Raw genomic sequence first — 26019 nt, 5'->3', positions numbered from 1 at the left:
GTCTGGTCCTGAAGGTTTTTTGCTGCAGGGTGGCGACCTTTACATCTGCTATTGTGTGTCCAGGGAGGCTGAAGTGTTCTCCTACAGGTTTTTGTGTATTGCCATTCCTAATATCTGATTTGTGTCCATTTATCCTTTTATGTAGGGACTGTCCAGTCTGGCCGATGTACATAGCAGAGGGTCATTGCTGGCACATGATGGCATAGATTACATTGGTCGACGTGCAGGTGAATGAACCGGTGATGGTGTGGCTGATCTGGTTAGGTCCTGTGACGGTGTCTCTGGTGTAGATATGTGGGCAGAGTTGGCATCGAGGTTTGTTGCATGGATTGGTTCCTGAGTTAGAGTTACTATGATGTGGTGTGTAGTTGCTGGTGAGAATATGCTTCAGGTTGGCGGGTTGTCTGTGGGCGAGGACTGGCCTGCCTCCTGAGGCCTGTGAAAGTGAGGGATCGTTGTCCAGGCTGGCTTGTAGATCACTGATGATGCGATGGTCAGTGGCACTGCTATGGACACCATCATGGCCCCACAATATGCCAACATTTTTATGGCTGACCGGGAAGAACCCTTCCTCAGCTCTCGTCCACTCACGCCCCTTCTCTACCTACGCTAAATTGACGACATCTTCATCATCTGGACCCATGTGAAGGAAACCCTGGAAGAATTCCACCACGATTTCAACAGCTTCCACCCCACCATTGACCTCAGCCTGGACCAACCTAAACGGGAGGCCATTTCCTAGACACCACGGTGCAAATAAGTGACGGTCACGTTAACACCACCCTAAACCGAAAACCCACCGACAACTATGCCTATCTTCATGCCTCCAGCTTCCATCCCGGACACACCACACGATCCATTGTCTACAGCCAAGCACGGAGGTACAACCGCATTTGCTCCAAACCCTCAGGCAGAGACCAACACCTACAAGGTCTTCACTAAGCCTTCTCAAAACTACGATACTCACATGAGGAAATAAGGAAACAGATCAACAGAGCCAGACGTGTACCCAGGAGCCTCCTGCTGTGAGACAAGCCCAAGAAAGAAACCAAAAGAACTCCACTGGCCATCACATACAGTCCTCAGCTAAAACTTCTCCAACGCATCATCAGTGATCTACAACCCATCCTGGACAATGATCCCTCACTTTCACACGCCTTGGGAGGCAGGCCAGTCCTCACCCACAGACAACCCGCCAACCTGAAGTATATTCTCACCAGCAACTACACACCGCACTATAGTAACTCTAATTCAGGAACCAATCCATGCAACAAATCTCGATGCCAACTCTGCCCACATATCTACACCAGCGACACCATCACAGGACCTAACCAGATAGAATCATAGAATCATAGAATATCAGGGTTGGAAGGGACCCCAGAAGGTCATCTAGTCCAACCCCCTGCTCAAAGCAGGACCAAGTCCCAGTTAAATCATCCCAGCCAGGGCTTTGTCAAGCCTGACCTTAAAAACCTGTAAGGAAGGAGATTCTACCACCTCCCTAGGTAACGCATTCCAGTGTTTCACCACCCTCTTAGTGAAAAAGTTTTTCCTAATATCCAATCTAAACCTCCCCCATTGCAACTTGAGACCATTACTCCTCGTTCTGTCATCTGCTACCATTGAGAACAGTCTAGAGCCATCCTCTTTGGAACCCCCTTTCAGGTAGTTGAAAGCAGCTATCAAATCCCCCCTCATTCTTCTCTTCTGCAGACTAAACAATCCCAGCTCCCTCAGCCTCTCCTCATAAGTCATGTGCTCTAGACCCCTAATCATTTTTGTTGCCCTTCGCTGGACTCTTTCCAATTTATCCACATCCTTCTTGTAGTGTGGGGGCCCAAAACTGGACACAGTACTCCAGATGAGGCCTCACCAGTGTCGAATAGAGGGGAACGATCACGTCCCTCGATCTGCTCGCTATGCCCCTACTTATACATCCCAAAATGCCATTGGCCTTCTTGGCAACAAGGGCACACTGCTGACTCATACCCAGCTTCTCGTCCACTGTCACCCCTAGGTCCTTTTCCGCAGAACTGCTGCCTAGCCATTTGGTCCCTAGTCTGTAGCGGTGCATTGGGTTCTTCCGTCCTAAGTGCAGGACCCTGCACTTATCCTTATTGAACCTCATCAGATTTCTTTTGGCCCAATCCTCCAATTTGTCTAGGTCCTTCTGTATCCTATCCCTCCCCTCCAGCGTATCTACCACTCCTCCCAGTTTAGTATCATCCGCAAATTTGCTGAGAGTGCTGAGAGATCAGCCACACCATCACCGGTTCATTCACCTGCACGTCGACCAATGTAATCTATGCCATCATCATGTGCCAGCAATGACCCTCTGCTATGTACATCAGCCAAACTGGACAGTCCCTACATAAAAGGATAAATGGACACAAATCAGATATTAGGAACGGCAATACACAAAAACCTGTAGGAGAACATTTCAACCTCCCTGGACACACAATAGCAGATGTAAAGGTAGCCATCCTGCAGCAAAAAACCTTCAGGACCAGACTTCAAAGAGAAACTGCTGAGCTTCAGTTCATTTGCAAATTTGACACCATCAGCTCAGGATTAAACAAAGACTGTGACTGGCTTGCCAACTACAAAAGCCGTTTCTCCTCCCTTGGTGTTCACACCTCAACTGCTAGAAGAGGGCCTCATCCTCCCTGATTGAACTAACCTCGTTATCCCTAGCCTGATTCTTGCTTGCATATTTATACCTGCCTCTGGAAATTTCCACTACATGCATCTGACAAAGTGGGTATTCACCCATGAAAGCTTATGCTCCAATACATCTGTTAGTCTATATGGTGCCATAGGACTCTTTGCCACTTTTACAGATCCAGACTAACATGGCTACCCCTTTGATACATCTCTGGGAATAGTTTTCCAACCAGTTGTGCACCCACCTTTAGGTTCATCTAGACTATATTTCCCTAGTTCGTTTGTGAGAAGATCATGTGAGACATTATCAAAAGCCTCACTAAAGTCAATAGGGAAGCTAAAGGGTTTCCTGCATTAACTAAAGTCACTTGGGGGAAGAGAACAGTTATTAACACAAATCCCTACTGCAGGTAACAAGTTTATGTAAGTTTCACCCCTGGGAAACAACAGAGACTGGTCTGACCTAATTCAAGAGGCCTAGCAGACAAAGAAATTGTCTGTATAAAGTGACTGCCAAGATCACTTACACTTGATTCAAGAACTGACAGAAAACTGTGACCAAGAGAGAGAGGCCCTGCAGAGGGCCTGAAGTACTTTAAACCTGTCAGGGTCTGCAGGTGGCAAATGGGTGACAGCTGGTGAGCTAGATGTGTATACAGGCTGTTTGTTGTTTTTAAAGATAAATAGTACTTTGCTTTATGAAAGCTGCCTGGTTACTGGTTAACCCTGTCACTGCCCCTGAGAGAACAGGGCTGCAGGTGCTGAACTAAAGTCAGATCTGCTGAGATAATCACAGTGAATTGCAGGAGTTTGCAGCCTAAGTGCACAGTCTGGAAGAAGTGGATTGCAGATTCCTGTCCAAGAAGGGTGATGGCTAAAGGCCCAAGACCTAACTGGGGTGCCTCAAAGAGTCAGAGGTGCAGTTAATTCCAGAACAGTTGTAACAGTCTGAATGAACGCTGAAGGACCATTAACATACAAATGGAGTTGTATCAGACAGGCAAAATGGAAGACAAACAACTGGATATTAACTTTTAAGAACTAGCAGCCAAGGGAAGCAGAACGTATGGAACATGCATAACAGCAACTAGAAACAAAGAATGGAAGTATCAGCATACAGCGATAAGACCTCTGCTGCGCAGTGCAGAGGGAGAGACTGGAATCCTAGATACTTCCAGGCCAGAGAGGCAGGTAATGCTGCCAGCATGGACAGGCATATAAGTTGGCTTTTCCACTTTAACCAAAGGACCCTAAATACCATATTCCAGCTGACTATATGTGCTGGCTTGTTCTGTGTCTCCTCAAAACATCTGCTGGTTGTGTGGCTCCTGAGAGCGGCATATCTCCAAAAGGCATCTAAACTGATTTGGACCCAATGGAGCAGCCCTGACGAGACACGTGTGCTGAAGCCAGTAACCCAGCCTCAGGGTAACAGGGCTCATCCTTGTAAAAAGTGGAGGCCTAGGACTAAAGGGGTAACCTCCCAAAGAGGCTGTATGAATGTCAGGATTATAGTATCCCCCGTGGACACATGACAAGTGGCTACTGGTTCCCTCGTCCTCAGATGTATCTTGCTGCCCCCTCGAGGAGCACAGACACTCCTTCTCCCTACACAAGCGGAGCCACCTGAAAGGGGTCTCAATAGCCCCAGCCCTGCGCCTCACCGGTCTGGGTCATGGTGTCCCACACACACGTGCATGAGTGCATTGCACACAAAGCTGTAGCGGTTGGCCGGGTTGTCGTTGAGGCTCTTGCCCAAGTTGGTGTAGGTGAAGTTGTGCGCGGATGGATTCTCAATGGTGTCGATCATGAACTCGGGCTCCCACAGCATGTTAGAGTCAGACGGCTCCACATTGCAGTAGATTGTGTTCTTCACCTTGGAGCAGAAGTCACTGACAGGGGCAGGAAGGGGAGGTTAGGCACTTCTGCAAACATGCTTCCCACTGCCTTTCACAAGCAATACTGAGGCCCTGGGTGAGATCCTTCTGCTCCCTCCCCCAGACCTCCGCTGCAGCCTCTGCAGTGCAGAGAGCTCCAGCTTTTACATGAAGGCTTAAAGGGCTCATTCAAAAAAGTTTCTCCGTGAAGAGCCATGCCTGTTCCTTGTTGGGGAAGCCCCTGGAAAATACCAGAGGGGGTTCAGTTATCCTAGCCTAGGGCTGCCACTTCCTCTTGCTCTCAGTGCAGCTCCTGGAAGATGGAAGTCAACAGTGCTCATCAGCCAGCAGTTTAGCCTGCAGGCACCGCTGTAACAGAGATGGGCCCAGACAACTACCATTATCCCTGCATGCCCAGCTAGACCCGAGGCAGGGATCCCCCACTGTATGTCAATGAGGAAAGAACACTAGCTGGTGGGGAACAGTGTGTGCAAGATCACAAGCAAAGCGGAGGCCATGGTCTTTCTGAGGGCAGTGCCATTGCATCCAACCTGCCTCAAACTCACCTAAAGAGCTCCCCAAATTTACTCTTGAGGTGACTGCAGGAGGTGTACAGGTCGTAGAGGTAGGCCAGGATACAGCGCTCTGCTGAAGAGCCATCGGAGCGGTTCATGCCATGTTTCACCACCCCACACAGACTGCAAAGAGACAAGAAATGCTGCAGCCGCATGAAAGGAAAGCCTGAAGGAGCATGGCATCAGACAGAGGCAGCACCCACCCTCTTGAGGGTAGAGCCCTAGGCATGGAGACAATGCCCTCGGAGAAGAGATCCCTCCCCACCCCCACCCCTCCATGGGACAAAGCTCCAGGCACAGAGACAACACCTCCTAGGAGGACAGACCCCAGACCCCACAACCCGCGTGGGACAAAGCCCGGAGATGAGGCTTCCCCTGCCCAGGAGGGGCACAGGGCTCCCTTACCCTTCGAAGACCTGGGCCATCTGGTCTTGGTTCAGGATAAGGCAGGAGTGGTAGTGACGCAGGACAGCCACTATGCCTAGGCACAGGCTGGTGGTGTAGCTGCCAACGAGGTCGGAAGATTTCAACAGCAGCTCTGCCTCCACCACGCTCAGCTCGTTCAGCAACTGCACCCAATGACATGAAAACCCTTCAGTAATCCAGACATCTCCACTACTACAAACCCTGTCGTTGGGGTACCCGTCAAAGGGAGCCTGCTGGCTAGGCACCAATGCGTTCAGGAGCCTGAAAGCTGGGCGAAGCCCGCCATCCAGGCCCCAGTCAGTTCAGGGGGTCTGCCAGCATTGGGGTGCCGACCAGAAGAAGGCTGCCGGTTGGACACAAGCGTGGGCAGACTGGCTTCCTAGATATGACTCTGACCTTTCACTACCAGGACCTGTTCAAAATCCCACTTAGCTCATCCACTAACTGGAGTGTAAAAGTCTCAGTTACACCTCCAGCTGTAGCAAATTTCCTGAAATATCATCTGGCCTAGTTGGCCACACCAGTAACACAGTTTGCATTGCAGAGTGGCAGGGCCTTCTGAGGGAGGAAACCACCCTCGTTGTTGGAAGGGCTGCCATGAACAGAAAAGAAACCCTCTCGTTCAAGAAAGGCATCACTGCAGCTCAGGGACAAGAACAGTAGCAAGGTTCATTCCAAACAATCCTGAAACCTTTGGAAAAATGACCCTCAAAACCAGAGCCCCAGAGGAGGACTACAGCTTTGTGTCACACACAAGCATACCTCATGCCCACTCCCCCACGGAACACCAAAGAGTCTAAGGCCAGAAAGCACCATTATGATCATCTGGCAAGACACAGGCTAGAGACCCTCATTCAGAGATTCCTACATCCAACCCAATAACCTGTCGTTGAGCAAGAGCAGATCCTTCAGAAACACACTCAGTCTGGATTTAACGTAGATGAACCCCACTCTGGGGAAGCACCTCAGACCCCAGGGCTCACCTGGATGGCGAAGTCAATGAGACCACTGATGTTGAGTGAATACTCCATCAGGTCAAAGATGAACTGCACATGCTGCACCAGAGGCAGATGGTATGACATCCCTAAGGCAAAGCTGGTGATCTGTTCCAAGACATTGCGAGATACCTGCAGGCAGAGAGAGAGAGAGGCACAAGGGAGTATCAGCCCCTTGCAAAGCTCCATTTGTCAGATCCAAATTACTCTCCCACTATCTTCTTTGGAGGCTGCTTTCCATGCTGCAGTGGGACAGATACAGCCAGGGCCTAGGTTGGAGACAACTCTCTCCAGAACACCATACCTGAGAGGTGACCTGGTGCTGATCAAAGTGAGAAAGGTGTTGGAATTTAGCAAAGATATCCTCAGCTGTTGGGAACGCCTCTGGCTTACTCCTCTTCCTCTTCTGGCCTTCCTCTCCACCTGCCAAAGGCAAGAAATACAGGGAGCCATTACCAGACTACCTTCTTTAGGGCACAGAGCCACCCTACAGACAGCCATATGCATCTTCCAATTCCTCAGCAGGGAGCACAGGTCCACCCAACTGCAGGCAGAGTAACCACTGGAACAATTTACCAAGAGTCACGTGGATTCTCCATCACTGGTCATTTTTAAATCAAAATCAGACTTTTTTCTGAAAGCTCTGCTCTAGGAATTCTTTTGAGGCAGTTCCATGGCCTGCGTTACACAGGAGGTCAGACTACATGATCACAGTGATTCATTATGCCCTTGGAATCTATGACTATGAACCAGGGAGCCTCACGTTCCCCCCATTAGGACAAAGGGTCTTGGGCCAACTCATAAGCTGCCAGGCCCGCTCTAGAAGGCATCAAATCCAACTCCCAGAGACGGGAATCCCTAGTTCAGAGTGATGGTCAGGGATGGTGAAGCATCTAATCCATCCCAGATGAGTTAGCTATTCTCTCAAGGGCTCTGACCAGTCGCAGTTTAACTGCCCCAATGTAAGTGCTTCCCTTGGGAGACTAGCCACTCTCACCAGGACTCAGCCTCAAAATCCCTCGGCTCGGTTTCAAGAGCATCTCATCTCTCCCTTAAAGGAGCATCCTCAACTTAAAAACATTGGTGTCTGTTGTTGTTGTTACAAGGCACCTCTAAAAAGCCCTGGACTGACAGAGATTACAGAAAAGTGGAATGGACCACATCCCCACCTGGTGTAAATCAATGTCGTTCCATTGACTTCGGTGCAGCTGTGCTACTGAACATTTTTCAGCGGGTTTCCTGTGTTACAGCACATTGTGTCTAGTCAGTCACTGCTTCCCTTGCACACTCAGTCTCCTCTGTGCACAGGTCTCCCAAGGGACCCAACCAGCTGGGAAGGAACGCCTTCCTGGGGCAGGGCAGACCCAGGCTGCACTGACCTGTCTCCGCTGTGCTCTTCCTATTCAACACCTTCAGAATGTCTTTGGTTATCTTCTTGATGGCATGTCGGGCGTCATCTCGCTGTTTCCCAACCCCAAAGAGAACCACCAGCCGCTGGTTACATTCGTGACTGCACGACTCCTCCTGGGAACCAAAGGGAGACAACAGCATTACCTGCTTTCAGGCTAGATGCCAATCATCTCGTCACACATGGGTCTCTAAGAGGAGAGGGAAGGTGCAGCTGGGAGATGACCCCTGGCGAATGGGGAAGCAAAGAACCACCCCAGGAGCCCACTCATTCAAGGCACGCACGGTCGTGCTCCTTTCCCTTTCAGTGCTCAAGCTGCAAGGCATCAGGCGTCCCATGTTTGGGTGGAGCTGCAGCAAGGAAATGTGCCAGTCTCATGATGGGAGGGTGGCGTGAGCCCAGGTCTGATACCTGGGTGAGAGGGGCGGGGGGAGGTATGCACAGTTCTCATACCTGAGGGATAGGAAAGTGCGTGGCATACTGGATGTGCCGGGGCTGGTCGTATAGGGATGCTAGTGTTCCTTCTGCAGCCTTTTCCTTTAGCAGAGGCTTTGCTTCCTTCTCAGGGTCTGGTTTTTCAGGGGAAGGGCTGGCCTTAGACTCACAGTGCATTGGAGGAGAGAACATCTAGGGAGAGAAGACAAGATTGCTGTGGTACATGGCCATACATCAATGGTACTGAAAGCAGGCCACAAGGCTATTCCAGCCCACAGCTGATGAGGAGGGCAAAGCATGGGGACAGCACCCACCCCTTAGGACACTGCTCCCAGCCCAGGTACCAGATCCTCCTCCCCAATCTGCACATGAGTACAGCTTCCTAGTACACCTCGTACTGAGAACAAGCAACAGAAAATTAGGAATTCCAGGCTATGATTCTGATGACAACACTCCACAAGAGCCACGATTAAGGCAAAAGGCCCCCTAAGGGACAATTCAGCCCCAGACACCACAGTTATCCAACACACACCCTGAAAGATAGAAATGGCTGAAAAAAGAAATTTCCCAGAGACTTCAACAGCAATCGTTCGTAGCTCTTATTGTGCATCTTCACTCAAAGTGCGCTGCAAACATGAAAGAATGACTCCCCACAACAAGCTAAGAAACACACAAACTAAGGCAGAGAGGTCAAGTGACTTGCCCAAGGCTGCACAGCCATTGGATGACATCTCTTCCCCCAGGTAAGCAAGAGTCTCAATGTCACCATCCTTTCGCCACTTTCACCCTCGATACCCTGCACTGCCTCTCAGTAATGTCACTCTCACCTCCTGCTTCCTCACCATTCCAAGTGACAAGCAACTGGCCACACCCCCTAGCTCCTGGGGTGGTGTCAACCCTGTGAAAGAGGAAATTCAGGGAATGGCACACCTGATTACACAGCTGGATTCTAGCCTGCCTACATGTTCTGTACCACTCTACTCAAGAGCATTCACAGGCAAGTTGTGTCTACCATACAGCTCCAATCGGCCACTACACACAAGCCCTTTTGGCGAGGCCCTTCAATTCCACAGAGGACACAGTGCACCCAGCGGCAAGTTGATGCACCTCCACATTGGCAAGGTGCCCAACAAAGCATACCTGAGCTACTCACCGAGCACCAGGTAGGAGAGGCAAACAGGAACGTACCGAGAAATCGGTCTTCTCCATGTCATCAAACAGCACGCTGGAGCTATGATCAATATCCATGGACTCCGAGAGGCCTGTGTCCTGGGGCCATAAACAAGGGCAGCCATTAATTCTCAGTGCTGCACTAGGAAACGTGTACGCCTCAGAGTTTCCCCACAGCATTGTCCAGCCTACATCCCCAAGCAGAATGAGCCCCCCCCAGCAGTGCTTGTGCCAGCCACACTGTTAATGCCCCTTTGGTTTTCAAATCCTGAGTAGCTTATGCCATGCTACCATATTAGAGCCGGGCTGCACAGCATAAGCAACGGAATCATGGCTTCAGGGCCTTTTCCATGCCACAGGCCCTTTTCAGCTGCTTAGAATTTAATCCTTCACCTTTGGGTTGAAGTTTTATAGGATTAGCCTTGTGGGAGGGAGGAGGCAGGTGGCCACTGCAGGTACTTTGCAGGGGAAGAGTCCAGGATGTCAAGACACTCAGGAAGGAGGACTTGGGAAGGGGTCAAGAGAGCCGGTGCTCCTCACCTCCAGTTTGATGCCACTGTTGCCCATCCCCTCCTTTCTGTCATGCTCCTCGGCGGGGTCATCAAAGGGCGAGGGAGGGCGGGGCCCATGTGAGTCCATGGCCAAGTCACCCCGGGAGATGAGCGTGCACATGTAGATGTTGTGAGAGAAGACGTCGTGTCGGATCAGCTCACAGAACAGCAGCACCAGGTTGAAGAACTCCACCTTCTCGCTTTCATTCCCCGGGTCAGCTGGAGGCACAGCAACAGCACATGAAGGAGCAGGTAGCCCTACCAGAGTCCTCCCTCCAGCACTGCTCTGAGCAACACGGGGCACCTGCCCAACACCTAACCCAGGGATGTCCTTTTGCAGGGCTAGAGGAAGAGTTTCCTAGAGGGCCCTCAATCACCCGGCAGGACTGAAGGCAGGACTAGGAAACCACAGTGGGGACCAAGGCCAGAGTACACAGCTGGCAGAGGCAGCAACTAAGTGGTTGGGCTCCTCTCCAGTTAGTCTCAGCAGCAGTTACATTTCCTCATCCCTTCCTAATGTCTTGCCGTCTGGGCTGCATCCCCTCCTCTCCAGAGTCCAAGTGAGACTCCTGGGTGTGTCCAGGGCTCAAGGGAGAGGGAAGGCTGGACATTAGCGAGTTCTCGTTACGTACTTAGCACAGGAGCCTGAGTGTCGAGGAACTGCATGAGGACATCTTGGAAGACAGGCGTGCTGGCTGCTGAGAGGGAACCTGAGGAGATGGAGCCTTTCTCATCCACAACTTCAGAATCCCCACATCTCTGCAGAGAGAGACATGAGTACAGGCTGCTGCCAGGAGGAGAAATTCAGTGTTCCCCACTCCCGAAGACAGACCTTGTCTTTTTAGAGATAACCTCCCTGCATAGGAGAAAAGCCACTCCTAGGGAACCGTCTCATAACCCACTATGCACAGCCTCTGAGGAGACCTAGTGCTTCTGTATCTGTGCCCCAGAGAACCCGAGAGACACACAGAGCAGTTCCATGCAGTGGGGCGGTCTCTGGCCTACTATGGATCAAAGTAAATGCTCATGCTAAAGGCACCAGCACCAAGGGGCCTTTGGCCTCCAGTACTCAGCTAGCAGGCTTCTGCCTATCAGTTCTGGAGACACAACCTCACTACACAGTTATGGGGGAGCTCTCCTTTGGAGAAGGTCGCTCTTGCTTTAACCCCAGCGACCAACCCAGTAACTACTGCTCTCTTTCCAACTATTAGCTGCTGTTCCAGGGTCCAGCAGGGGCAAGGACTCACCTCGGCCTCTATCTCCGCTTGCCGCTTTTCCAGCAGTTTAGCCACAACCATAGCCCTGTGACGTCCAGAGCGCTTACAGCTCACAGCCCACTCACACAGCAAGGCCACCACTGCGTCATCATCTGGGGAGATCTGTCGGGACATAGGCATGATGGTAAAACACTGAACAACAGGTAAGAGTTCAACCGCTCCTGAAGGCACAGGCAGTCAGGACACCAAGGAAGGTGATCAGCAGGAAGACAACCAGCCTGAAATCTGCTCTACTCCTCTCTTCCCAGTACACACAGAACACACACCAAGCCAGAGCCTGAAGCAGGGATTCCATGCTCCATGCAGACCACACAGTGCGGGAACTCCAGCAGCAGCTGCTTGTCTCCATCACACACCCCTGGGAAATCCCAAAGCAGGGCTTTCTTCATAGAATTCCTCCTTTTCGGGGTCAGGTTGGGGCCAAGCTCACCAAGCACATTACCCCAGCCCTTCAGAGACTGCCCTGGCTCCCAGTTTGCTTGTGGGTGCTGATACTGACTGACCTCCGAACCTCTAGCCATTTGGGTCCCAGCTATCCAAGACATGCTACTTTCCATGCTCAGCTGTGGTAAAAGAGCATGACCTAGCAGCTCCTGAATTCCAAAGAGCAGCCTGTGGCCCTGAATCCAGCAGGACCAAAGTCAACTGCCTTTGGAAGCTCCCTGCACAGCCTCCCGCCTGGTACTAGTGTGGGTTACCATTTCCTGGATGGGCTGTTTAACGTTTGGTTTTCGTGTATTTATACAGCATGTTTTTATAGATCAAAGAAACCACCCCCCCGTCAACGGTGATTCCCATTTCACAGAGGGCTGGGGTTGTGCCTTGCTCAGGACAGTCATTGTTGGCTGTACGGAATGCTACTCTGCAGCACCAGACACCACCTCCCCCATGTCTGCACAGGCTTCCCCTCCCCGAGAAATACAGGCAGCCCTTACCCTAGGCTCTCACAATGCACACCTCACTCTCTCCACACGGGCTCTCTCCCTAACCCAGGGCTGCGTAGACACCCCCTCCAATGGAGTTCCAATGTCTTGTCTGCAATGGGCCACTTTTCCTGAGGCACCCAAGTAGCTAGTTCCCTCATGGTGCCAGCTGGACATAAATCTGAAAGCGAACAACTCCCTAGACTAGCCTGCACCCACCACCACCACCAGCACAGGGCATCACCAGTGTGGCCCATTACCCACCTCATGACTGTCTTTGCTTGGTCCCAGCCCAAATATCCTGTTGTACAGGGAATCCAAAGAGTTGCTGAAGTCAGATCTCTCAAAGCTATGACTGTCCAGAACTTCCAAGGTGTGCAGAACCCGGCCAATAGTGAATCCTGGAGCAGGACAGGGAAGGAAAGGGGAGTGTGCATGAGCAAGCATTTGGGCAACTGGTATCACAGACTTCGGAGCGCAGGAGGCAAAGCCCCAAATCCCTGCGAGCTCAGAGCTTGGGAGACAGGAGACAAAACCTGTGGTTGGCAGGGGGGGAGCTGATCCCCACAGGGCTCTGAGCCTGGGAAAGAGCGAGATCCATCTGCGTTCTCCTCACTGTGGTTAAACGAGCAGAAATGTGGCCAAGAGACAAGCCAAACACAGGATGACTGGACATGGAGCTCCTTAGGGCACTGGCTCAGGGTAACACGTCTAACGCTAGGGAGAAGAGATTGCAGATCCTGCAGTAAGTTACCTGCAGTGGTTTCCTGGCACTTGTCAAACGACCAGCGGACCTCAACAGCCTGGCCACGCTCCTTTATCTGCTGCTCAATCTCCCGGAGCTTCGCCCGAACCTAAAGGCAAAGGAATTCCATAAACACGGGCGAGGGTGGCCAGAATAAACTTGCAGCATGGAGAGCTGCCAGCAGAACCCAGGGAACGTCAACTGCCCTGCCTGAGGCACAAGGCGAGAGAGATGCCGCCCATCCCCAGGTGGGGCACTGGCTGCCTCAGGCACAAGGGGAAGAGATTCTGCCCACCCTCCAGGTCCATGGGCGCCCTGCTTGCCGCACAAAGGGAGGAGAGGCCTTCTGCATCTCTTAGTGCCTCAGCTGCTCAGGCTCAGAAGTGGCAGGAACACAGCCAGAGGTCCTGTTACTTAATATGGAGAGATAAGCCTGAATGGACTGGGGTAGGGTTAACGTCCTGGACCCCCAACACTCCGCTCACCTGCTGGGTGAAGGCTGAGTTCCCCCCGGGCATGGGCAGGTTGGAGGGGGCAATAGGCAGATGGTCCAGTGGAGAGCCAGTCTTTATCCTGCTGTCAGTCAGGGAGTAATGCCAGACCAGAGCACTTGGGCAGCACAGGATGATACTCTGCAGAAGACAGCCAAAGAAGAAGCACTAAGCATATCCAAGCCTGACTCCTGGGTCCGAGAGCACCCTGCAGGGCTATTCCGAGATTGTACAGATACTCTCCAGCCTCAGCCTCACCACACCCTATGAATAGGCTCCCACCTGAAAGAGCTTTGAGGCTGGAGAGTGTGCTGGGGTACAGAGGTGCCCTCTCCCTCTGCAGGAAGCTACCCAGCATTTGCTGCATTAGCTTACTTAGACTAGACACATTTAAGTAACCAAGGCCAAAACCCCAAGTTGCCTTAGGCCAGTGAAAAGCTGGTGCATGCAGCTCACAAAGACCCACAATAACATCACACGAATTTCCCCTGCTGGTCCTGCTGGGCAGTTACATTAATGACACAGAGAGGACTCACTAGCAAATATATCAGAAGTGTGATGGGGGAATATATGTAGGCCCAATCAGGAGCCCCAGGGTTTCTTATTCGTTGCTACAGATTCCATAGTCAGACACGCCGCCTAATACAGGACAGAGCATTTCACCAAGGGATTTCCACACCAAGCCTAGGACTTCTGATTCAGTAGGTTTTTAGTAGGCTAAAAAGTCTGACCTCCTTCAGTCACTCATTGCAAGGCAGGCTTTCCACTCTTCTAATAACTATGGCTTGTCTCTGAACTGCTTCCAGTTTTTAAACAACTTTTTTAAAGTATGGGCACCAGAACAGGACACACCATCCCAGCAATGCACTCACCACTGCTATATAGAGAGGTAACACCACCTCCCTAGGCCTATATTAAGTCCTATCTTTAAGTCCTTTTCCAAGTTCTGCTTTCCAGAATAAAGTCCCTCATCCTTCAACTGTGACCTACATTTTTCATTCCCAGATGTAAGACTCTGTATTTTGCCATATTAAACTGCATATTGTGCCCAGGAACCCACCCATCATCATTATTTACTATCTCAACTAGTTTGTGTCATCTGCAAACTTTACCAGGAATGATCACTGATAAAAATATTAGATAGTGTTGGGCCAACAATGGATGCCTGTGGGATCCAACTAGAAACACTCTCTTTCAGTGATGACTCCCCGTTCTATCAGCCAGCCAGTTTCTAGTATGTGCTATGCTGATTTTGCATCATACTAATATTTTAACCAGAATGTCTTCTGTTGACCCATCAGAGCTCCAGCCTCCTTCACCATTGATATTAACCCAGCAAAACCCTACCTGTAGAATGCAGCTGAGCCCAAATACCACCGGGCGGTGTTGGGGACAAAGCAGCAAGTCACTGAAGGGACTGGGGGGAGGATTTCCTGCAGCCGGTTGAGGGGCAGGTGTTGAAGGGAGAGCAGCTCCTGTTTGTGCGGATAGGATGTGGGGCAGGTGCCCACCTGTGCCGTCCAGCTGCATGGCAAGCCTGCGGGTACAGAAGTAGGCCAAACGCCTGGACAGGTATGCAGACTGCACGAACTCTCCAGAGTACTGTGGGGAAGAAGGAAAAACCATCCCAGTTCCAAGCAACACTAGAGAAGTCCCCTGAGCCCAATGCTGTGCAGTGGTCCCTCACGGATAGGGCCACAGCCTCACCCAGATCAAAGGCCTAAACAGCCGGGGAACCCGTGAGAAAAGTGTCATCGCAAAGCCATTTAAGCACCAGTGAGATTCACAGAGCACCATGGACAACATTTCCATTGAGCTCAGCGTACCCAGACCCAGCCTTCTCAGGACCTTGGGGGCCTAGCCGGAACCAGCCATGGGAGCAGAAGAGAAAAGCCACTTCTATCCAGTTCCATCCAATGAACACACCACTACCATCAAAAGCCCAACTGTTACAGGTAAGGCAGGGACAAGGAGCTGGAACAAAACCCCTTGCAGTAGCAGGAAGTAATGGGAAAAGCAGCATTCCCTTCTGGTAGCTGGTGGCTAATGTGGGGGGGGTGGCACTCAGATGGGAGAACACCCCAGGCTACTGCAAGGTGGCTTGCGTTCCCCAGAGCCGTGTTGGAGGAGGCAGTTTTCTCCAGAAGCTCACCCGCAGCAGCAGAGGTAAGAGCAGTTTCAACAATTCATCTTCTCCTGGCCGTATCTTCTCAAAGCATTCAAGCACCCAGGTAAGGAATTCGTGTCTGTCCAGCATCCCATCCTGGAGACAGACAGACAGAGTGAGAAGACCAAAGGAAGAGCATCCTGGAGTTATTCTACCCCTATTCCTCCTGCTGAGCCACCCAGGGACTCAGGGATGGAATACATTCTGCAAAAACAAATTACTTCTGAGCCTTGAGTATCCCTTGCAAACCCCACCCCAGCAGCTCCCCTCAACACCTCACCTGGAACATGAACATAGCCAGTTTCTCGTTGTAGTCCCATTGTTTCAAAGCATGCTCCACCTCCTGCGGCATGGGCCCAGACGGTGAACCACAGCCCTGCCCAGAGAGCTGCCTATAGAACTCAGAAATCTTTTGCAGCTGCTCTGACAGGTACTTGGTGATGATCTGTGTCCACTCTGGAAGGAAGAGACAGTCATCCGTGAGTAGGTAAGCAGGAAGAGGCATGGGAGAGGGCTGATCTAGGCAGAGGGAGTGGGAGCCAAAGAGTTCCTGTGATGGAAGGAAAACCACAAGGAAAGAGATAGGCCTGTGGGTTCCAGGGGAAGGTGGAGAGCAAGGGACAAATTCTGAACTGCATTTTAAAGCAGGACTTTAACACACAAAATACAGGAAGGCAGTTCGCCAGGAAGGAAGATTCCTTAAACGCTTTTGTTGAAGATCTGGCAAGAGCAAAGGAATGGAGGGAAACAGGAGGGAACAGCATCAGGACAGCCTGATGTAGCATCCCCATTAGTGATCTGAGAGATGGGGCTGCAACATGATAGTGACACTTCTCAAATCTCTCAATTCGCTCCCACCCATTTCAGATACCTGTTCAAGGCCTTGGTCTTAATCTTCAAAACACTTAATAAAGTATGTCCCAGCTACATTAAAGCCCAAATTTCATTCTATGAACTGTCAAGATATTTTGGCTCCCCTGGGATGATTCAGATCACAAAACCCAGGACAAGACATGTGAGAGCTGGGAATAAAGCATACTTGAAAGGGTTGAGCTGTGGAAAAAGCTTCCAGAAGAGATCAGGAGATTAAAAAAAACAATATTCTGTAAACAAACATATTAATCAACCAACCCAATAAAATAAAAAAGCTAGAGTGTTGTCTTTGTCCCAAAAAGAGAGAGGAGCAGAGACTTCAGGAAGTCCCTCTTGCTATTTCTTTTACGTGGAAAGCGCTCATATACTATCGTGATGGACAGCAGTATAAACCATAACAGACAGGCTTTACTATATGCTGCTAATTGGAAGGATCCTGGAACTCCACAGAGGCCAGAGCCATGATCCAAAGAGGCCCAGCGAGGCTGGAAACATGCAGGAAATAACAGAATGGGATTCTACTGGGGGAAATACATTTTGGGAGAAATAACCTTAAACCAATCTATCTAGCTTGGCTAAGACACACCTAAGGGCAGACATAAGAGTCCACAAATATGTTAAAGGTGTAAACACCAAGGATGGAATGGGGTTATTCAGGGGAGGAACACACAGGGCGTAAGGAGCAGTCATGAGAGTGACCTGTGAAAGGCTATCAGAAAATATTCGTTCTCAGTAAGATGTATTTGTCTGTTGTCCAAGGGAACAGGCTGAAGCCCCATTGCCTGGGATGTAACGAGAAGGATGAAAACAGCAGTCGTGATCCAGTAGAAGGAAGCCTGTGCTGCCCCCTTCTGGCTAGAAAGACAAGGTGGATGAGGTAAAATCTTTTATTGGGCCAACTTTTGCTGGTGAGAGAGACAAGCTTAGAGCCACCTCACCCACCTTGTCTCTCTAACACCCTGGGACCCACCCGGCTACAACCACGCTGCATATACCCTGCCGACTAGGGAAAATGTGGCCAAATAGATCTTTTTCATCCTTAACGACTACTATTCTATCGAGGAGGTGCAAGCACAAAAACAGGCAAGGAAGAGAAAACCTGGTATGGGAAAGGCCAGGGCTCCACTCAGAGCACTTACCGATAAAGGGATCAATGACGTGCCGTTTTTTCACCTTAGTTTCTGTGATGGCAGCATAGTAGGCACAAGTCATTTTGATCAGCCAGGCTGCTCTCATCACTGGAACAGTGTATTTTGCCAAGTAACCAAAGACCTCCTCCTTCTTACTAAAGATGGGTACCTAGAACAGAATAGAAAAAAGGAAAAGCTAGTTTCTGAGGATCCAGAAAGGAATCACCCCAGAATAACATCCTCTACCACCCTTGTGCCTGGACAACCATGCACAAACTAAGTATCACACAGCTTGCACCATTCCGTCAGGACAGTTACAACATAAGGAACGTTTTCCTGGGTCAGCAGGCAACAGTACCAGAGCTGCAGTGCAACACATGAGAAATGAAGCAGGACACTGGGCAAAGGCACTGCAAAGAGGCAGGTCTGTCATAAACACAGTTCTTAAGGAAAGGGTGGATAACAAGTCAAGAAGTGTGTAAGTGCCAAAGTTACAAAAGACACACTAACAGCCTGTGAAAACTGAATTTTACCAACAGGAGCCCTGAACTCCACGACCTGGCAAACTTTAGCCCAGAGGTAGTCAATACACAGACTACAGGCCAAATCCAGACCACCAGATGCTTTTGAATGGACCCCAAAATCTTTTTATTTACTTATTATTATCATTGTTGTTGTTATTTTATTATTTTCTCTGGAGTCTGGACCTTGATTATACCTGGACTAAGAAATATGGACCTTGACAAAAAATAATTGACTACCTCTGCTCTAGCCTCGACATTATACACTCTGCTCGTACAACAATAGGGACTAAACTTCCCCACAACCACTGCCAGGCTCACAAGACCCCTATTTATAGTCCCACCTCTACAGAAGACAGAGCTTTCTTTCCTCATCCAGCCCTGGGAGAATTCATAATTCCAGCTCCACTATGGTAGCATCAAGGCCTAGCTCCTGGAGCACAGAAATGTAAATGCTCTTCTTAACCAGCTCTCCATCAGGCCAATACACAGAGCTCTTCTCTGTAAAAACGCTGCCACAGACACAGGAGTGTGGGAAGTCATTCAGCTAGTTATCACTAGACAATCTCACTACAATTTTTGAGAACCTGAAAACACCATAGCAGCATGAACTACCCTCATCTAAGTATGAGGCCAATAAAGGCAGGCAGCAGCAGTTCCCTTAAAAGCAATCAAAATGCAAATGAAACATTCAAGCTCTACATGCCATGAGACAAGCTTAGCCTTGTCTCTGAATAACTGGGAACCTTAGCTCTACAGCTGGGGGGGACACAGGCAGCCCAAGATGAGTCCTGGACACACACACTGAGAACTATAACCAATCTGATATGGAGAGAGAACAAACCTCTTCAAACTGCAAAATCTCCACTGCAATCTTCAAAAATAGACAATACCCACACAGCCAGGTGAGGGAAGAGCTCAGACAGGACATGTTCTACCTTTTTTGGCAGCCTCACCTGCAACATACCTTTTTAGCCAGGTGAGTGAGGGGCTTAGTCCCAGACAGATCTGTGAACCAGTTGTTTATGGCACTCTGAGAGCGTGCCGTCACCAGCCAGAAGTTATCCTTCTGGTTCACCTGAGGTTTCCGTCTTCCCGTGTCAGGCAGCGTGTTGCAGCGCAGCTTCTCTGCAATAATGCTGCTAAAATTTGAACTGATCTGAAAAAGAGACAAGGGTAAGAAACCTCTCACAGAACTGGGTCCAGTGAGCTACACAATAACCCCTTGTCAGTCTCTGGGAAAGGCTTGGCTTTATTAATTAGTTACATACATTTGCTATTATCCCCAAAGTCTCATTAGCATGAACTTCCAAAACCAATCACCAAAAACAGCCAATGGCTCCCTTTGCTTCAATCAACAAGAAGACCCCCTGCAGCAGGACTGAGAATACCTCAGTAAGGGAACTCCTGAATTGCCGCACTCAAATAGCCTGGCGCGCTAACTCTTTGGCAGAAGAACCAAACACCTGGCACTTACTGACGGCCTTCCATCCAAGGATATCAGTGGGAGGGGCGCCTGGTGAGCACTCCCGCATTGTACAGGAGGCCAAACTGACATGCAAGCTATCTCATGACTCCCAGCTTTGTGTTTGCACCAACAAAGAAGTCTGTCTTCCAAACATACACCTTCTTATCCACCACAGCAATGGCACTGCATCAAGCCAATACTGATGTTCTAACCTCCTACTTAATTTGCAGCTCATGTGTGAGCCAGTGATCTGTGAGGATGGGGCATCTAGGTACTAGTTATCAACAGCGATGGATAAAGATCTGTGACCACAGCACACCTCATCACTGACACTGTGAGTAAGGAGCTGAGCAGACTACTCTCCCACCAAGGCTGGGAACATAGCAGCCCACCACCACAAAGAAGGATTGACACTCCTAGAGCTTAGCCTTGGGAAGGTGATAGGCCAGATTATCACAAGAGTGTAAACCTGTCCACCCTAGAACTCCTATCCCAAAGACCCTGGCTGTGGGCCATAAAAAGACCAAGATCTAGAACCACCACACTAATCATCACCAGTCTGGGTGCAGAAATCATTAAGAGCAAGGCCTACCCCTGGGAACCCTAGTAAGAGGGACTCAATGCAGTGGGGCGTGGCCCGCAAAGCCCTGCAGGGATCTCACCTTAGCTGGATTAAAGTTGACATTTTTGGCAGTGCCATGTTCATCTCCAGAGACTGCCGGCTGATTATTGAAACCCTGCTTCACATTTAAAGCGGTGAGCTCATCCTGTGCAAGAAAAGGAGTAAGGGAACGCTGCATGGCAGTGCAGCTCTACACAAGCCATGCAGCTCCCCTGGAAGCCCAGCCTGGGGGCAAGGGACAAGACAGTGAGAGAAAGGACATTATCCTCCCCTGCTGGCCCCTACCACAGCCCTTACTGAGGGAGGGCAGCTTCCCAGACTCATCCACTGATCTCCACAGGGACAGGACCCCTCAGCAACGGGGGCTCATCCCCCAACATCCCCCACCCCAGGCACAGGACCCCTCAGCGACAGGGGCTCATCCCCCAACATCCTCCAACCCCGGGGACAGGACCCCTCGGCAACGAGGCTCATCCCCCAACGCCCCCCAACCCTGCGACAGGACCCCTCGGCGACGGGGGCTCATCACCCAACGCCCCCCACCCCGGGGACAGGACCCCTCGGCAACGGGGCTCATCCCCCAACCCCGGCGACAGGACCGCTCAGCGACGGGGCTCATCCCACAACCCCGGCGACAGGACCCCTCGGCGACGGGGCTCATCCCCCAACATCCCCCACCCCAGGCACAGGACCCCTCAGCGACAGCGGCTCATCCCCCAACATCCCCCAACCCGGGGACAGGACCCCTCGGCGACAGGAGCTCATCCCCCAACCCCGGGGACAGGACCCCTCGGCGACAGGGGCTCATCCCCCAACCCCGGGGACAGGACCCCTCGGCGACGGGGGCTCATCCCCCAACGCCCCCCGCTCCGGGAACAGGACCCCTCGGCAACGGGGGCTCATCACCCAACGCCCCCCACCCCGGGGACAGGACCCCTCGGCAACGGGGCTCATCCCCCAACCCCGGCGACAGGACCGCTCAGCGACGGGGCTCATCCCACAACCCCGGCGACAGGACACCTTGGCGACGGTGCTCATCCCCCAACATCCCCCACCCCAGGCACAGGACCCCTCAGCGACAGGGGCTCATCCCCCAACATCCCCCACCCCGGGGGCAGGACCCCTCGGCGACAGGGGCTCATCCCTCAACCCCGGGGACAGGACCCCTCGGCGACAGGGGCTCATCCCCCAACCCCGGGGACAGGACCCCTCGGCGACTGGGGCTCATCCCCCAACCCCGGGGACAGGACCCCTCGGCGACTGGGGCTCATCCCCCAACCCCGCGGACAGGACCCCTCGGCGACAGGGGCTCATCCCCCAACGCCCCCCACCCCGGGGACAGGACCCCTCGGCGACGGGGGCTCATCCCCCAACCCCGGGGACAGGACCCCTCGGCGACAGGGGCTCATCCCCCAACCCCGGGGACAGGACCCCTCGGCGACAGGGGCTCATCCCCCAACATCCCCCACCCCGGGGGCAGGACCCCTCGGCGACAGGGGCTCATCCCCCAACATCCCCCACCCCGGGGGCAGGACCCCTCGGCGACAGGGGCTCATCCCCCAACATCCCCCACCCCGGGGACAGGACCCCTCGGCGACAGGGGCTCATCCCCCAACCCCGGGGACAGGACCCCTCGGCGACGGGGGCTCATCCCCCAACCCCGGGGACAGGACCCCTCGGCGACGGGGGCTCATCCCCCAACCCCGGGGACAGGACCCCTCGGCGACGGGGGCTCAGCCCCCAACCCCGGGGACAGGACCCCTCGGCGACGGGGGCTCAGCCCCCAACCCCGGGGACAGGACCCCTCGGCGACGGGGGCTCAGCCCCCAACGCCCCCCACCCCGGGGACAGGACCCCTCGGTGACGGGGCTCATCCCCCAACGTCCCCCACCCCGGGGACAGGACCCCTGGGCGACGGGGGCTCATCCCCCAACGTCCCCCACCCCGGGGACAGGACCCCTGGGCGACGGGGGCTCATCCCCCAACGTCCCCCACCCCGGGGACAGGACCCCTGGGCGACGGGGGCTCATCCCCCAACGTCCCCCACCCCGGGGACAGGACCCCTCGGCGACGGGGGCTCATCCCCCAACGTCCCCCACCCCGGGGACAGGACCCCTCGGCGATGGGGGCTCATCCCTCAACGTCCCCCACCCCGGGGACAGGACCCCTCGGCGACGGGGCTCATCCCCCAACCCCGGGAACAGGACCCCTCGGCGACGGGGGGCTCATCCCTCACCCCGGGGACAGGACCCCTCGGCGACAGGGGCTCATCCCCCAACCCCGGGGACAGGACCCCTCGGCGACTGGGGCTCATCCCCCAACCCCGGGGACAGGACCCCTCGGCGACTGGGGCTCATCCCCCAACCCCGGGGACAGGACCCCTCGGCGACTGGGGCTCATCCCCCAACCCCGGGGACAGGACCCCTCGGCGACGGGGGCTCATCCCCCCACCCCGGGGACAGGACCCCCTCGGCGACAGGGGCTCATCCCCCAACCCCGGGGACAGGACCCCTCGGTGACGGGGCTCATCCCCCAACGTCCCCCACCCCGGGGACAGGACCCCTCGGCGACGGGGGCTCATCCCCCAACGTCCCCCACCCCGGGGACAGGACCCCTGGGCGACGGGGGCTCATCCCCCAACGTCCCCCACCCCGGGGACAGGACCCCTGGGCGACGGGGGCTCATCCCCCAACGTCCCCCACCCCGGGGACAGGACCCCTGGGCGACGGGGGCTCATCCCCCAACGTCCCCCACCCCGGGGACAGGACCCCTGGGCGACGGGGGCTCATCCCCCAACGTCTCCCACCCCGGGGACAGGACCCCTGGGCGACGGGGGCTCATCCCCCAACGTCCCCCACCCCGGGGACAGGACCCCTCGGCGACGGGGGCTCATCCCCCAACGTCCCCCACCCCGGGGACAGGACCCCTCGGCGATGGGGGCTCATCCCTCAACGTCCCCCACCCCGGGGACAGGACCCCTCGGCGACGGGGCTCATCCCCCAACCCCGGGAACAGGACCCCTCGGCGACGGGGGGCTCATCCCTCACCCCGGGGACAGGACCCCTCGGCGACAGGGGCTCATCCCCCAACCCCGGGGACAGGACCCCTCGGCGACTGGGGCTCATCCCCCAACCCCGGGGACAGGACCCCTCGGCGACGGGGGCTCATCCCCCCACCCCGGGGACAGGACCCCTCGGCGACAGGGGCTCATCCCCCAACCCCGGGGACAGGACCCCTCGGCGACGGGGGCTCATCCCCCCACCCCGGGGACAGGACCCCTCGGCGACGGGGGCTCATCCCCCCACCCTGGGGACAGGACCCCTCGGCGACGGGGGCTCAGCCCCCAACCCCGGGGACAGGACCCCTCGGCGACGGGGGCTCAGCCCCCAACCCCGGGGACAGGACCCCTCGGCGACGGGGGCTCAGCCCCCAACGCCCCCCACCCCGGGGACAGGACCCCTCGGTGACGGGGCTCATCCCCCAACGTCCCCCACCCCGGGGACAGGACCCCTCGGCGACGGGGGCTCATCCCCCAACGTCCCCCACCCCGGGGACAGGACCCCTGGGCGACGGGGGCTCATCCCCCAACGTCCCCCACCCCGGGGACAGGACCCCTGGGCGACGGGGGCTCATCCCCCAACGTCCCCCACCCCGGGGACAGGACCCCTCGGCGACGGGGGCTCATCCCCCAACGTCCCCCACCCCGGGGACAGGACCCCTCGGCGATGGGGGCTCATCCCTCAACGTCCCCCACCCCGGGGACAGGACCCCTCGGCGACGGGGCTCATCCCCCAACCCCGGGAACAGGACCCCTCGGCGACGGGGGGCTCATCCCTCACCCCGGGGACAGGACCCCTCGGCGACAGGGGCTCATCCCCCAACCCCGGGGACAGGACCCCTCGGCGACTGGGGCTCATCCCCCAACCCCGGGGACAGGACCCCTCGGCGACAGGGGCTCATCCCCCAACCCCGGGGACAGGACCCCTCGGCGACGGGGCTCATCCCCCAACCCCGGGGACAGGACCCCTCGGCGACGGGGGCTCATCCCCCCACCCCGGGGACAGGACCCCTCGGCGACGGGGGCTCAGCCCCCAACGCCCCCCACCCCGGGGACAGGACCCCTCGGTGACGGGGCTCATCCCCCAACGTCCCCCACCCCGGGGACAGGACCCCTCGGCGACGGGGGCTCATCCCCCAACGTCCCCCACCCCGGGGACAGGACCCCTGGGCGACGGGGGCTCATCCCCCAACGTCCCCCACCCCGGGGACAGGACCCCTCGGTGACGGGCTCATCCCCCCACCCCGGGGACAGGACCCCTCGGCGACGGGGGGCTCGTCCCCCCCCCGGCCCGGTCACGCCCCCGGCCCCCACCTCCTTCTGCTTGGGGTCCTGCGGGTAGACGTCGGGCGGCCCCAGGCGCGGCCGCTTCAGGGGCCGGTGCTCGTAGCTCAGGATCCCGAAGGCCGCCATCGCCGGGGGGGTGGCGGGGCCGGCGAGGCTGGGGGAGAGACACGGCCGGGCCACAACAAGGAACGGCGGAACCAGCCGAGCGGGCCCGAGCCGGCCCCCGACAGTCCCGGAAACTGCCGAGCGGGGTCGGAGCTTCCCGAGCCGGCCCCGGCTGCCCCGGAAATTGCCGAGCGAGTACGGAGCTTCCCGAGCCCGCCTCCGGAAACTGCCGAAGGGGGTCGGAGCTTCCCGAGCCGGCCCCAGCGTCCCGGAAATTACCGAACGGGATCGGAGCTTCCCGAGCCGGCCTCCGGAAATTGCCGAGCGGAGTCGGAGCTTCCCGAGCTGGCCCCAGCCTCTGCCGAGCGGAGCCGCGGCCGTTTCCTCAGGAGCAGAGCGCGGGGTTCGCAGAGACGCGCCCCGGGCCCGGGCTGGGCGGAGCCAGGGTCTGAGGGGCCGGGCCACGGGGCGGGCGCTGCCGGCGGCGGCTCCGGGGCAGGAGTCAGTCGCGTCCGGTGGCCGGCGCGTGTTTCCCTTTTTCGCTCGGGGGCCACCGAGCCCCCCCCAGGACCGCCGCGCTGTGACCCCCCCCGCGCCCCGAACCCCTCATCTCTGCCCCCCCCGGGGCCCCTCCCGCGCCCCAAACCCCTCATCTCTGCCCCCCCCGGGGCCCCTCCCGCGCCCCGAACCCCTCATCTCTGCCCCCCCGGGGCCCCTCCCGCGCCCCAACACCCCCCTGGGGCCCCTCCCGCGCCCCAAACCCCTCATCTCTGCCACCCGGGGCCCCTCCCGCGCCCCAAACCCCTCATCTCTGCCCCCCCAGGGCCCCCCCGCACCCCCCCGGGGCCCCTCCCATGCCCCAAACCCCCTCCCGGCGCCTCCCCGCGCCCCGAACCCTTCATCTCTGCCCCCCTGGCTCCCCTCCCGCCCCCCAACACCCCCCTGGGGCCCCTCCAGCGCCCCGAACCCCTCATCTCTGCCCCCCCCGGGGCCCCTCCCGCCCCCCAACACCCCCCTGGGGCCCCTCCCGTGCCCCGAACCCCTCATCTCTGCCACCCGGGGCCCCTCCCGCGCCCCAAACCCCTCATCTCTGCCCCCCCGGGGCCCCTCCCGCGCCCCAAACCCCTCATCTCTGCCCCCCCGGGGCCCCTCCCGCCCCCCAACACCCCCCTGGGGCCCCTCCCGCGCCCCGAACCCCTCATCTCTGCCACCCGGCGCCCCTCCCGCGCCCCGAACCCCCCCGGGGCCCCT

The 26019-nt window shown here is 55.6% G+C and overlaps 1 protein-coding gene across 11 annotated transcripts in view; it reads right to left on the bottom strand.

Moving 5' to 3' along the window:
- The window catches only part of MED12 (mediator complex subunit 12), an 81244-nt gene extending 56322 nt beyond the window's left edge, over positions 1 to 24922 (bottom strand). For 5 of the 11 annotated variants that reach the window (XM_037908318.2, XM_037908320.2, XM_043522768.1 and 2 more), the window contains exons 1-21: positions 24691 to 24886; positions 20359 to 20463; positions 19196 to 19387; positions 17717 to 17876; positions 15985 to 16160; positions 15690 to 15800; positions 14885 to 15139; positions 13532 to 13678; positions 13056 to 13155; positions 12566 to 12702; positions 11349 to 11480; positions 10734 to 10860; positions 10091 to 10320; positions 9569 to 9649; positions 8399 to 8572; positions 7917 to 8061; positions 6842 to 6960; positions 6526 to 6669; positions 5522 to 5685; positions 5108 to 5239; positions 4329 to 4556 (exon numbers count right to left, since the gene is read on the bottom strand). In XM_037908318.2, the coding sequence (XP_037764246.1) occupies positions 4329 to 4556; positions 5108 to 5239; positions 5522 to 5685; positions 6526 to 6669; positions 6842 to 6960; positions 7917 to 8061; positions 8399 to 8572; positions 9569 to 9649; positions 10091 to 10320; positions 10734 to 10860; positions 11349 to 11480; positions 12566 to 12702; positions 13056 to 13155; positions 13532 to 13678; positions 14885 to 15139; positions 15690 to 15800; positions 15985 to 16160; positions 17717 to 17876; positions 19196 to 19387; positions 20359 to 20463; positions 24691 to 24789 (3158 nt within the window). In that variant the 5' untranslated portion in view covers positions 24790 to 24886. Of the gene's footprint in view, positions 1 to 4328; positions 4557 to 5107; positions 5240 to 5521; positions 5686 to 6525; positions 6670 to 6841; positions 6961 to 7916; positions 8062 to 8398; positions 8573 to 9568; positions 9650 to 10090; positions 10321 to 10733; positions 10861 to 11348; positions 11481 to 12565; positions 12703 to 13055; positions 13156 to 13531; positions 13679 to 14884; positions 15140 to 15689; positions 15801 to 15984; positions 16161 to 17716; positions 17877 to 19184; positions 19388 to 20358; positions 20464 to 24690 lie in introns of those variants that run through there. The other 6 variants (XM_043522770.1, XM_043522772.1, XM_037908321.2 and 3 more) reach the window with 5 other exon arrangements.
- Positions 24923 to 26019: the final 1097 nt, after the last annotated feature.

The sequence above is a fragment of the Chelonia mydas genome, chromosome 9 (assembly GCF_015237465.2).
Source record: "Chelonia mydas isolate rCheMyd1 chromosome 9, rCheMyd1.pri.v2, whole genome shotgun sequence".
NCBI lineage: Eukaryota > Metazoa > Chordata > Testudines > Cheloniidae > Chelonia > Chelonia mydas.
The sequence above is the reverse complement of the archived record's forward strand: the minus strand, read 5'-3'. Positions and strand labels throughout refer to the sequence as shown.